Raw genomic sequence first — 13215 nt, forward strand, 5'->3', positions numbered from 1 at the left:
TGTGCAAATATTTCAAGAGATTATGGTTCGGGAGCCTCGTGGGAAAGGCTGAAGCAAAGAGGAAGGCCAGACTTAACTGAAAGCCTTTCCTTCTTAACTCTATCACAGCAAGAATATAATCACAAAACCACAATATATACGATACCTGCAAACAAACCTGCCAGGTGAGGCCCGATGACATTGTTCTGTGTATGATCCTAACAATTTGGCAGCAGTCCATTTTAAAAACAAAGGCCCTTTACATTTCTCTTCTACATAGCAAGACTGGGAGAAGCCTCACAATGCCTGGGGACACGGCAGGCTTGCGTGCCGGCTACACACAATTGTTTCAGACAGTACGCTCAGCATAACCACAGTTTACTATGTAAATATGATTTGTAATGTTTGAGTGCTCACTGTGATGATAATCTATTCCCGAAACCCTACAACGCTGCTGATGTAACATTCTCTAATCATGTGACCAAACACTGTGGCCACCTCTGTGGATGTCATGCCTCGCTGTAGCATTGTTTATGACTTTCAAAAACAGAATCTGAGATTAATTTAGCGCCTCTCCTCTTCCCACTGTAAGCTGGCGCTGCACAGCCAAACCACATGTTGTTATTGCTGCAGTGGCAGAGGGGGCTGCCTCAGCAGGCCTCAGTCACAGAGAACAGATTTGCTGTTTTGTTTTTTTTACTCGACTAAATGTGTAAGAGAGTTCTATCTTGCTTACTCATTTGAGTCTGTCTGGCTGTGAATATCTTGCTTAGCGTGCACTTAAGAGCGATTTATAACTTGTGGTGCAGCAAAGGGAGTAAACGGTTAAACCCGAAAGATCAGATTTGCATTTTGATCTCCTGTAAGACCCAGATGTTTAATCACGATTATGTGGCGCTTTGTTGTGGTAGCGGATAGGCTGTTGAAAGCACCGAGCCGCTGAATGTTTGTGTTTAAACCCTGCATCGGGGACCTGCAACCACAAAAGATGTTTTGCACCTTGACTGCTGTTAGTCGGATATCTCCAGACAGTCGGAGGGTCCACGAGGAGGTGAGGAGCTCCACTAACTCTGGATCACTGCCAAAGCGTTGACCTTGTGGCGGGCAAGGAGCTGTCACTCCCTTTTGAGTTACGTGAGAATCTGTTTTACGACGCTGTTTAATTTAAACCACTGCTCTGCATCTGACCGTGGCTCACCGAGTAAGAATTTAAGCGGTGCAGCGTTTCCACAAGAATCGCTTTTCTTTGCAAGAGTAGTGGTTTTGTGAAATCACTCCTATAATTTCCCTCACTCCCCCTAATAGCTTCATTCAATGGTCTTGTGCCAGTGGAGACACCGAAACCCCATTCCCCCAACTCACCCTCTTGCCCCCGAGCCTTGATCCCCACGGCTGCTTTGATTCGGACCAGCTCTGATGGGGCTGAGGGGTGGGGGCTCTGAAAGCACCGTCCTCCAGCCTCATTAAAAGGAAAGGAGGGGTTTTACTGACCATGCAGCATGCAGCCGGTTTTTAAACCACCAACAAACTCCTCAGTTCCCCTGCTGCAACTGAGCATTCTTTGGAGTGTTGAGAGAATGAGAGACATCTTTCTGTCATTGTTGCACTATTTAGAGTGAGACATTCAAGAAAGGTGTAAGCATTATTAAGCCTCGGGTTCTCATAGAGAGCTTAGCCCATGTGGTGTTTAAGTGAAATCTAAGTATCTAAAAGTTGGATGAAGAGGACAAATGCAAACCATGATTCAGAGTTTGATTGGTGCCAAAGGCACCGAGCCCTCTACCCATGATCCATGTCTGAGTAATAGATCAGGAGACATGATGATGCAGCAGCACAGTAGCTGGGATTGTAAAGAAGAAAGCCCCATTTGCACCTGCCGCTTCATTCCCTACTGGAGTTGTAATGGCAAATATAAACTGGCTCAACATCTGTTGGCAATGTCAGTAGTCTGTTTTTATGCTTGTAATGACACATTAAACTCTGTGGTTGTCCCCCCCCACCTCCTTCTCCACCCTGTGTCCCGTTCCAAGGGAGCAGTGCCAGCAAAATCGTCTGAATGAGTGCACGCTTTGTTTTCCTTGTCTGTTTTGGGCCAAGATCTGGTCTTAGATGTGGTGGCATTCTATGATCGGATAATTCCTTCCACATCCCCACTTTAAGGTGTGTGTGGGCATGTGTGTTTGTGTGTGTTTTACTGCCGCTTGCTTGGCAGACCTCAGGGAGTGCAAACAGTGGCAATGGGTGGCCAGCTGGAGGAGAGCCATTTTGCCCTGTTAGGGAGCACCCAGTCACCCTGACGCGGCCCTCGCCAGTGGGAAGTCCTCTTGGCTGAGGCCTGATGTCGTCGTAAGCGCTGACAATCACCGACACGTCACTGGCAGAGGCAGAAACGGGCACAGAGAGTTGCCCAGGCCTGAGTGAAAATTTGTTACCCAAAGGAAAAATTCTCTCACATGAATCACTTTTGAATTCAAAGTGCTCGTACAGATTGGCACATTGATTTTCATTTGAATTACCAGTCAAATAAAGCAGTATTTTGCATGTGTGTTTGCTTCAGGGATAAGGCCTTCAGGGTTTGGTGGTTGGTGCAAGATAAAGATGTAGGTAGCATTGCTTTTCCTAACTGTACTGCCTTATCAGTGCAGACCAGAGCAACATCAATTACATTAATAAAACAACATGTTGTGCATGGATCAGTCTAACTGAGCCAGCTACAAGTTAGAAATCTGGCAGCGTTTTCCCAAAGTTTTCTTTTATACGTTTTTGAAAATAAACCGTAAAAGTGTGATACTTCTTAACTGTGTGTGTGTGTGTGTGTGTGTGTATGTGTGTGTGTGTGTGTGTGTGTGTGTGTGTGTGTGTGTGTCTGTCGAAGTTGAATGGAAGTAAAGCGGAGTTAAACCTCGTTAGTAGCACAACCAAGCTGTCCCTGAACTATGATCTGTTGGCCAACTTGTCTCTCTTGGGAGAGTGGGGAAATTCCCAGACCCCTAAACACCCCCGCCATCTCTCATTCCCTCTGTCCCTCCCTCCGGACCAGTCGAGACGTGCAGGTTTGAACCCTCTATGTGTTTCTGGCCTCCAATGCCCATTGCCACTCAAGCAGCAGGGGTCCGGTGCATTTGTCTCATAATTATCCGACTGGATAGGGGGGTTCTAAAGATGAAAGAGACGAATCACAGAGCTCCTCTGTCAAAGGTCTGTCTGCCTGGCTGGGGGGTTTTGGATCTATCTCCCTTGTCCTCTCTCTCTTTCGTGGCATCCAACGCCCGCCCCACCGCCACCTCTACTCCATCACACACACACAGAGTCTTGCTTTTCCTCAAGAGCTGCCTCCACAGAGCATATTCACCAACAGTGAACGCTCGTGCACAGCCCCCCCTTCTACTAGCCACCCCGCTGATTCATTCACAACTACAAAACTGCAGAAATACCCCCCACCCTCACATCCAAGACTTCAGACTTTCTCCTCTCTTTTTTTTTTTCCTCACCCCCTCACAAGCTCCACCCACCAACCATCAGCTAGCCGCCTACCTCACCCATTTGCCCCCCCCTTACTCCTCCTCCTCTCCCTCATCCGCCTCCCCTTTTTCTCCTCTGCACCCTCCCTGCAACCACTTTCTCCTTCTTCTCCTCTTAACTACTGGCTAGGAGTTAATGGACTGTTTTGGCTAGTCTCCAGACGGTGAGTGTCACCTCATTAGCCTATAGCGGCTCGCTCCCAGACTGCTCCTTGTGTGTGTATGTGTATAGGAGGAGGACTACAACGACGGAATGTCATTGGTCTGCCCCCCCCCCCCCCCCCCCCAAACGTCCCACCACACACCCCTCTTACCCTCTTCCTCTCCCCTTCCCACCACTACAATGAATGAGAAAACACGCATGCATAATTAAATCTATAGTCTCGTCCTCACTCCACCCTCCTTCCCCTCCTTCCTCCACAGACGTGCATTTAAGGGAAAAAAAAAAAGCTCCTGCTTGGAAGTTTGCCACCGTGGAAAAATAGCAGTGTCTTCGAACCAGAGAGATGTGGCCAACCTTGCACCCTTGTATGGGCCCATTCTTCTTCTTTCTTTTTTTTTTACCCCCAGCTCGCCGAATGGCAGGGTGGCAACAGCGGGCGAATGTAAATGCCACCCGGTCCTGCCAGTCAATTACACCGCAACAAAGCTAATTGTTTGTTTGGTGCATAGCAAAAAAGATGCAGCGTTGGCCATTGATTGGCCCTTTGTCTCACGCACAGATGCAGCGCTCTCTTTTTCTCACAGTCTGGACCTGATGGTCGTTTAAGTTGTGGATGATGACGAGACCACACTTTTGGAAAATCAGTTAATCCACGTTTAAACAATTTTTGGTCCAAGATCTGATGATTGCTTTCATTATCAGTGAATCTGTTAATTATTTTCCGACTAGCAGATTATTTAGTTTACATAATCAGATATTAGTCCGAAACACTGATTAGAATCTGCGGGAGCTCAAACTTAAGCCTTCACATTGTTTGTTTTGACTTATCAACAGTCACCCGTTCAAAATGTTCAATTTACAAAGATTTGAGGGGCGAGTTGCATATCTTCACATTTTAGAAGCTGATACCAAAAAAAAGAAAAAATTGTTGCTTGAGAAATGATAAAAAAAAAAAAAGGTTGATTGATTTAAGTGGTTTCAGCACAAACGGCTTTCATAAATACATTTGCGCATACTTCTAAGACAGTGTCAGGGTTGTCGGAGGTGAAAAGTTTTGGCTGCAAACGATCTTTTTTAAAGCGTCAGGAACAGAGAAAAAGCAGATTTTCGTGAAAGGAAAAGAAAAGAAAAAGGAATGTCGTGTAAAAAGTGAAAGGAAAGTCCAATTTGTGAGGAAAGGGTGAACTGGAAGAGAGCGAAAGGAGCTGGAAACATTAAGTGGGGCACAGTGTGCTGACTGGAGACCAGCCTGCTCATTTTTCATTGGACAGATGAGCCACTGTGCCGCGTCGCTGTGTAGCGTAGTTCGTCTGCAGCCCGGTTTGCCGATTGCATCGTTCGCACAGCACACATCGGCTTCCCGCAGGATGTGGCATGCGTACCCCTATTTGTACACACGTGTATGTCATAGCGTGCGGATGACTGTAAATGCATGCGATTTGTGCGTCCGCACAGAGGTGGGTAAACTTTATTTCGCAGCTCAAAAGGTGGGGAAGTTGAATTTTAGATGGATTAACCCTCATCTGCATCCTTAGTTGTATAGCTGCGTATCCTTTTGAGCTTGCCAGGTTCTTCCTTCTCCTCTCCTGGGCCGGTGTGGCTAATGATCCGTCAGGCCATTCAGTCCCTTGTTCAAGGCCCACTCGCCACTGAATACACTCCCTCCCCGTCCACACTGTTTGGTGACCTCAATGAGGAGCCTGTTGTCCTCCCGGCTCAGTTAAAATGCTCTCCTCTTTTCACTGCCGTGAGAGTTTACCGAGGAGAAGGCACAGAGACTCGGCCAAGAGAAAGAGGGCCTGCTCTTCACCGGCATTAGTATGCAACGATTAGAAACAAACACACAAACTGATGATCCGCGCACGCATGGGCATACACACTGAGGCGGCAGCGGCCGTGAGCGTGCACTCCATTGAGAGACGGGCACAGAGAGATACAAATGAGCTGGGTCACACACAAAATCAGCCGTGCGCACACACACACTGTATGGCTTCTCATTGTTCTTGTCTGGGCTGGGATCCCACTTGATTCCATAAGTCTCAAAACCCTGACAGACCTACTGTGTGCGTGTGTGTGTGTGTGTCTCCTGGTCTATTGAACAAGTCTGGGGTGTCTGTCTTAGAGAAAAGAAGGCAACATGTCATTGTTCTCACAGACGTTTCAACTTTGCCCCTCTCACTTTCTCTGAGCTTTTTTTTTCACTCGTTTGACTGAGTATATCTGTGTGTGTGTGTCTGTGTGTGTGCGTGTCTGCGTGTAACTCATCCTACTGTACCTGCATTCCCCGTCAGTGGCAGTCATTTGATAGGGTAGCTATCCGGATTACCAGGTGCTCCTTTAAGCCAATAAGAAATACTTGGCTTGTTCCAATTATGAGATAATCATTACAGTGTCACACAGTGTATGGCCGCCACTGCTGCAACACAGTCAGTCAGAGGAATACAATGGTATCTATATCAGTCTGTGCAGAGGTATCACTGATAATAAAACCAACCATGTGGTATAGAAGAGGCCGTAAGAGCCATTTTCTTTAGACTTTACCACATCCTGCTACGTGCAAAGTGTTGAAGTTCAGTCCTACCAAATATATGTAAAGGAAGCTTTCCCCCCTCTTCGTCAAAGCTCACCCTCCTTATGAGACAACGCCGCCCCAAGATGGCGTTCAATTTGGCACAGCGTTTGTCTTCCCTTCACCCTCGGCATCAATATCACTCTCCTTTCGGCCAGGTCAGGTGCCAGCCCTATGCAGAATGCCATGCGTGAGTCCTAATGAGGAAGGGGGGGGGGGGGGGTGAGATGCCAGAATTTGGTGTGTGTGTGTGTGTGTAAAGGGAGGGGTCGTCGGTGGGAGGCATCGCCAGTTGGCAGGCTGGCACACAAAGGCTGGCACGATAAGATCCTCCCTCTTCTGCGGGCAGATTTTCTCGCCCATATCTTTTGTTTGGCTTGTTTGGGTTGCGGCTCATCCTGATAAAGGCCACTTTGTTTAGACAACAAAGCGTGAGGGAGGGAGAGAAGGGAAAGATAGAGAGACAAAGAGAGAGAATGAGAGAGAAGGGTTGGGTGGGTTGGAGTGGGGGGTGATGGGGGGCATTAGAAAAGGCGGCAACGGGAGTGTGGGGGGCACCGGCACAGATGGAAACATTAAAAGAAAAAGAGAGAAAAGTGTTAAAAGAAGGCGACGCGAGAAGGAAAAAAAAAAAGAGAGCGCGCACCTCGTACTGGATAAGACATTATCGTTGCAGATACACGCTGAACAGTAGATATGCACACAGAGGCGGGTATGAAAAGATACAATAGAGGAGGGATACTGTTGCAGGCACAGGGACAGCGATAGACAGATAGCGAGGAGAAGAAAAAGATTTGGAGAAGGGAGCAGGTTCTGCTGGAAGCCAGCCCGAGTAGTGTGAGGTCATCGACAAAAGCTGTGAATGATAGAAACCAGGAGCAGAGGAGGACACGGGACACACACACACATATTACATACCAGCACATGTACAGTCATTTATGCACGCCGTCACGACTTGTGTGACCCCTGTGCTGCACATACACGGACACACAAGCACTTGATACGCATTTGGACTGTGCATTTCCAAGGAAGGACAAAGTGGAGGCTCCCGCACCGGAAGAGGAAAGAAAAGCAGGAGGACACTGAGCAGAAAGTCTGCTCGGCCACATCAAATATTTACTCAGGAGCAGCTGTATTGTCGAAACATTACGCATCGGAGGCGCTCCGTAATTAGGTCGATATTTTCTGCCCCTCTCCCTCTTTCTGTTTCCCTACTTCTCTGGGAGTCCACCCCTCTGCACCTCTCCTCCGCACACTCCCCTCCCCTCGCCTCCCCAGGCTGCTGAAATGCGTCTTGGCTCGGGACCCATGCCTCTGGCAGCCAGAGTGCTATACATGTGCACAGAACCCCGCTCGGCATAAAATGGCTGCCAGACAGGCTTCTCCTCCTGAAATGTCGACAGCGGTATGCATCTGCAGGGCGTGCGTGTTGCGCGTGCGCACTGTTTTTTTGTGGAGGATATCTGTACGCGTCTGCAAGTGTTTGCGGACTAGAAACGTGCACCGCAGTAATCCAAAAAAAAAAGAAAGAAAGAGAGAAAGAAAGAAAGAAAGAAAGAAAGAAAGAAAGAAAAGGGGGGGAAAAAGCAACTTTCCCAAACTATGTGGCTAATTTAACCCACACTGTGTGCGTATGTGCATGTGTGTTCTGCAATTTAGTGGGAACAGAATGGGTATCATGCCAAAAATGAAGAGGGTGGGTTAGGGAGAGTGTATGTGTGTGTTTTAGTGATTCTGAAATCCAGGCGAGCAACACACTTGGGCGTGGAGAAACCTCACAAGCACTGCGAAACTTTCTTGCCGAGCCAGATTTCTGTTGCCATTACCCCTAATTGCCCTAATCGTTACAGTGGTATGATAAGTATCCCACCGGACGAGAAGGTGTAAGAACTCGTGGACACATCCAAAATACCCACAAGCCTTTTCTCCTGCTTTTTTCTTCCCCCTCTTTCTTTTTTTTTTTTTGCTGAGTAACAACAGATAATCTGATTCATACGTGGTACTGTGTTTTTTTCCGCTTCCTTCATGAACCGGTTTGTTTATTTAAACAAGTGGCAGGGACGGAGGGTGCCAAGAAATGTTGTTTTTGGAAAAGGGCCGCGTGTGTATATGTGCGCGCGCGCGTGTGTTTATGTGTGCGAGAGAGAGGCCGCGTGTGTGCGGTGTCTGGCCTCGCGATCGAGCCCTGCCAAACTCCCAGGGCAAAGCCGAGCCTCCTCGACCGCAACTGTTTATTTACAGGTTACACTACTGTTTATTTGAAGACTATCGGATTGGCTGGGCTTCTGCAAAGGACACCTTGTAGATACAGATACCAGGCCTCAGGCTCGTGCTTCACCACATGTTTACTTTGTGCAATCTTTTTTTTTTCCTTTTTTCAGAATAGCCTCTTTTATATGAAATTTCATTTGATATTTTGGAGTTCAGCACGGTTATCTTGTTTGCACAATTTCAAACGAGCGCTTTGTTCGGAAGCCTGTTGAATCACAAGCTAAGACTGTTCAATCCTACCTATTTAGTCATCTAAATAGATTTGATAGAAAGTTGATTTAGTGAGGTCGCACTAAACAAATAAAAAATGCATGCAGAAAACACCACGGGGCATGAAAAGCCCAGAACGAGAACGAGAGATAAAACGAGCACATCCGCAGACTCCCAAATGTGCAAGCGTCTTACTAAATATTTTAATCAAACTGAAAAAATAGAGGGAGCGTGAAGCTGCCCTTCTTGGGTCAAAGATAAAATGTAATGCAATAGGGGAGGTGTTTCCAGCTCTGGTGCAGACCTGGCAGATGTGCCATATGCTTGTATCCCACCTTGAGTCATCCAGGTGGTCTCTCCTGGTGCTACAGTGGGGCCTCATGCTGGAAGATGCTGCCTGGGATCTCTAATTGCCACGACCATCTGCTCTTTTTGTCATGGTTGCCTGTTCAGCCTTCGAAGAAGTAGAAAAAAAATAAAGGAAAAAGGAAAACAAACAAAAAACCGCACAACTCTGATCCGATCTAACCGAACTGTAGCAGCTCTCCCACCTCCCCGCTCCCTTTTCCCCTCCCCGCGCTGCCTTTTCAGCATTTACCTCCTCCCTACTCTCTTGTGCTCTTTTCTCGCCCCCTGCCTGTTTCTCTCCCTCTCAGCACTTCTCGGGGAGCCAGCGTAGAGTTGGCAGTCGTAACTAGACTGATGGATGACTCGGAAAGTGGCAATTGGGATGGAGTGGGGAGGGGTGGTTGGATCGGGGAGACAAGGCCACTGAGTGTCGTGCGATAACTTTATGGACATGTGCTAACTTCATGTAAAAGTTTGTGCGAGTGTGTGTTTGTAGGAGGAACTCTCTGTGTGTTGGTGGAAAGCAAAGAAAGCTATTTGGCTGATGTCTGAAATTGATTTGAACACGTTCAATGTGCAAGTTGCGATGTCATGCAGATTTTAGTATTGACCAAATCTACTCTAATAATTTAAATAGCTGACTACTCATTTAAATAATTTAGTAAGGAGCGGTATCATTTGTTTTCCGGCTTCCCAGCTTGTCAAGTTTAGTTTTTTTCTGTTTTATTTCAACTTTAAATGAAGTCTTTTTTTACTGCTGATCAGCCCAACAAACAAAAAGATCCATAGTTCGATCCTGAGAGGAGACAATATCCCTTTTTTGAAGAAAGAAAAAATAAAATAATGTGGAGCTGCCCGCTGTGGCGACCCTTTGTGAATAAGGGAGCAACCGAAATTAGCTTTTTAGGAGAAAGCTCAAACAGCTGAACAGTTCGATGATGAAAGCACAAGTCGCGCTCAAGTTTTCACATGTTTTGGAAGTGTAGCAGATCTGTACCGTTGGCCTTTAACTTGTATGTTACGCATACATTTTTTAAAAGTTAAACATTAAAAGGGGGATTTTTTTCCCCCTTTGCTTAATGTATGGTCCTGTTCCCTCCCTGCTTTGTCATTGTTGAGCTTCGGCCAAGAACATTCTGTTTTTGCAGTCCTGTTTAATAGTCAAATTTAGGAGTGGGGGAACGAGAGAGAGAGAAAGAGAGAGAGAGCGGGAGAACCACATAGGGAGAGAACAAGAAAAGAATAAATCTTTCAACATATTTTTTTTTTTCCCCTTCTCTTCCACCAGCCTCTCTTTTCCTTCTCTCCGTTGCCTCTGTAACGCAGCTCATGAGAGCTGCGGCAGGAAAAGGGGTGTTGTTCCAAGGCGAGGGTATCTGAGTTCACCGTCTCTGGCTTCTTGGGTCTCATGTTAAATGTGTAGATGGTAATCTCTCTGCTGCTTCTTAGTGCACCCCGTCTGTCCCGGGGCATGTATGGGCTTGGACTGGTTTGAACTATTATTGGGGTCCCATTAGGAGCCCCCTGCCAGGCATGGCTTGGTCTTAATATACTTTAGCGTGCGGTTATAATATCCTGTTTATACCGATGTTGACTGTTATGCTGCACGACTTATAAGGAAACAAAAAAAGGTGCCTTTGATCAATCACTGGGCGATGACGAACTCGTGAGGAATGATACGTTACCCTCCCAGTTAGGCTGGCAGGTAAAACACATCAGTCCGCGTGGCCTCATACCACAGCCCTGCGCACCATAACCGGTGGAAAGAATTCCACTCATGTTTCCTTGTGTTTCCCCACCCCTCCTGTCCTCTCTCTACGTTTTTTGTTCTGTGCTTGTATCTTGCGCAGCAGGACCAAACACATTTTGTATGCCCCTCACCCCTTCCTCCCAACACACCCCCAGCCTCTTTGAAAAATTACCCAGAGGTCTGCGGGTAAAAACATTTAGGTTTATAGGTTAGTCCGTGTCAGACGCAGAGCTTTTGCTTCAGTTTACTCTCCCATTAATGATAATCCTGTTCAAACAAAAATGACTTGTTCATTGTGTAGTGGGTGCACTTTCCTGGAGAAACAGATAAGGAAAAAAAGAGGGGAAAAAACCTTCACGCGCTCGCGCAGCAAATGACTTCTTGCTCCCACAAAGGTGTTACATGTTACAATAAGAAAAAACAAAAATAAAGTCGGTTTGCATAGTTGCGTAATTTTTCAAGTTGTACGATTTGACCTTTGCTGGAAATAATCAGCGCTGACAAGAAAATATTTCACTTTGAGCGAGACGTTGCTGCCTTCTTTTTGAGCTAATCCCCGGCCCTTCTTTCTGTGTGTTTGCAGACTCTCAGCAGTCAGGAAGTCCAAGTAACAATGAGCCAGGCAAGAACCCTCTTCCAGGTATGTACACTGCCAGTCATCCTCCCTCCTGTCATCAGTCCATTGTTTTCTGTGCAGCTTTCCAACTGTACAGCAGCTTATCTACACTGTAACCTACTGAGTTTAAACAGTGTGCTAACCTCTGTGACTGGAAGGGAAAATACCTAAGTATACAAGCTATGTTTAAGCAGACCCAAGGTATATACCAGATGGTCCTCTGTGTGAATACTCCAAAGAAATCGTCAGCACAAACCAGATTTAGCTAAACAGACAGTTGGTAAATGTTAAAAAAAAGTAAAATTCAAGTTAGTATCACTTTTGAAAATTCCCTGGCTAAAGCCTAAGTTGTAAACTTTATGTAGGCTAAGGAAAGAATAACATTTGAGTTCATCACCCCAGTCGGAGCTTCTGTGTTTTCAAAAAAATCCAAAAAGATCTGGAGTGAAAATGTTACAGCATATTGCGCCTTTGGCTGGTAGTTGAGTGCGTCAAGGTGAGCCAGCAGAGCTGAGCTGTAGAGAATATTCTTTGACAGTGCCGTTGTTCCCCTGGACTGACCTGCACTGTGTCGTCACAGTGCTGGAATGAAAATAGTTTGAGAAGTATAATTAGTTTTCTACCTCAAGAGCAGGTTCTGCTGATACCGGTGCCAAGAAAAACATGCTAGCGAGCCAATGACTCAGGCCTGGGAGGCCTTCGGCAGTGGCACAGTTCCTCGCAAAAGCCATTGGCTCACTTGAGGCATTAAGCTTAGTAGGTGCCAATCGAGATGCCCATCTATCTTTCTGGCACAGCCCGAGTGCCTTTGGCTTTAAATCAAAGCAGAGCCAGCTTCATTTGGGTGTCAGTAACCTGTCTGAGTATTTTACATGACTGACAGCATCTGATTAGCGCTGATGAGTTCTGGGCAGGGCATACACACTATAGTGTAAACCGGGGAAGAAAACACACACACACACACACACACACCCACACATTAGGGGTACTTTATTTAGTCTGAAAATTGTTTTCTAAAAAACAGAAGAAGAAAAAAATCTGGCTGTGCTTAAATAACCGTGTTCTACCTCATTCAGAGCAGCTTCGTTTAAAAAAGAAAACTCGAGCAGTCTAAGGTTCTGCAAATGATTGTTTTTATGATTATGCTTTTCTGCAGCTATTTCATGCTGTTATATCGTAACAGTGTCAATATTTACAGTGGTGAAGTTCTACCATTGTATTGATCAAACGGGCAGGACCTGCTGTTCAGCACGGACTCGTCTTCAGTTCTCACAGCAGCGGCAGCCTGCGTGTCCTCCGCCTCTCTCACACACACACACACACACACACACACACACACACACACACACACACACACACACACCTGTCCTGTCACTCTTTGCTGCGCTGCACAGGAATGGTTTTGTCCTCGGCATTTGTTTAAACATGTCAGGCCAGAAACAAAGCGAGTCACTCAGCACTTGTGCTTAAAATACTAGATGGAAAAAATAACAACAATAATACGAATAATAATAATTGACGCTTTCAGGAAATAGACCGTGACCCATGCACTTTCCTTTTCCATTTTTCGATTTTTTAAAAACTGCCCGTTCCTAAATCCATAATCCATAAATTATATCCATAATTTAATGTATAATACATTCTTTATAATCTTATGATATCTTCCAAATTTAAAATGTTTTTAAATGACAGTTTGTTTTGTTTGAACAGTTTCCTGACTGAAAGAAGATACTAATCAATTTGCATGCAAACACAACTTGAAAGGGGGAAAAAAAATCATAATAAAAA

At 46.1% G+C, this 13215-nt stretch overlaps 1 protein-coding gene across 5 annotated transcripts in view; it reads left to right on the top strand.

The window, feature by feature from the left end:
- LOC146675179 (nuclear factor 1 B-type-like) overlaps positions 1-13215 on the top strand; it is a 59451-nt gene that overhangs the window by 26883 nt on the left and 19353 nt on the right. For all 5 annotated transcript variants that reach the window (XM_085400283.1, XM_085400281.1, XM_085400284.1 and 2 more), the window contains exon 3: positions 11395-11451. In XM_085400283.1, coding sequence (XP_085256409.1) covers positions 11395-11451 — 57 coding nt within the window. The remainder of the gene's footprint in view (positions 1-11394; positions 11452-13215) is intronic.

Source organism: Rhamphochromis longiceps, linkage group LG3 (assembly GCF_057381845.1).
Source record: "Rhamphochromis longiceps isolate RC_006_pf linkage group LG3, R_longiceps_female_GT1.1, whole genome shotgun sequence".
Classification (NCBI taxonomy): Eukaryota; Metazoa; Chordata; class Actinopteri; order Cichliformes; family Cichlidae; genus Rhamphochromis; species Rhamphochromis longiceps.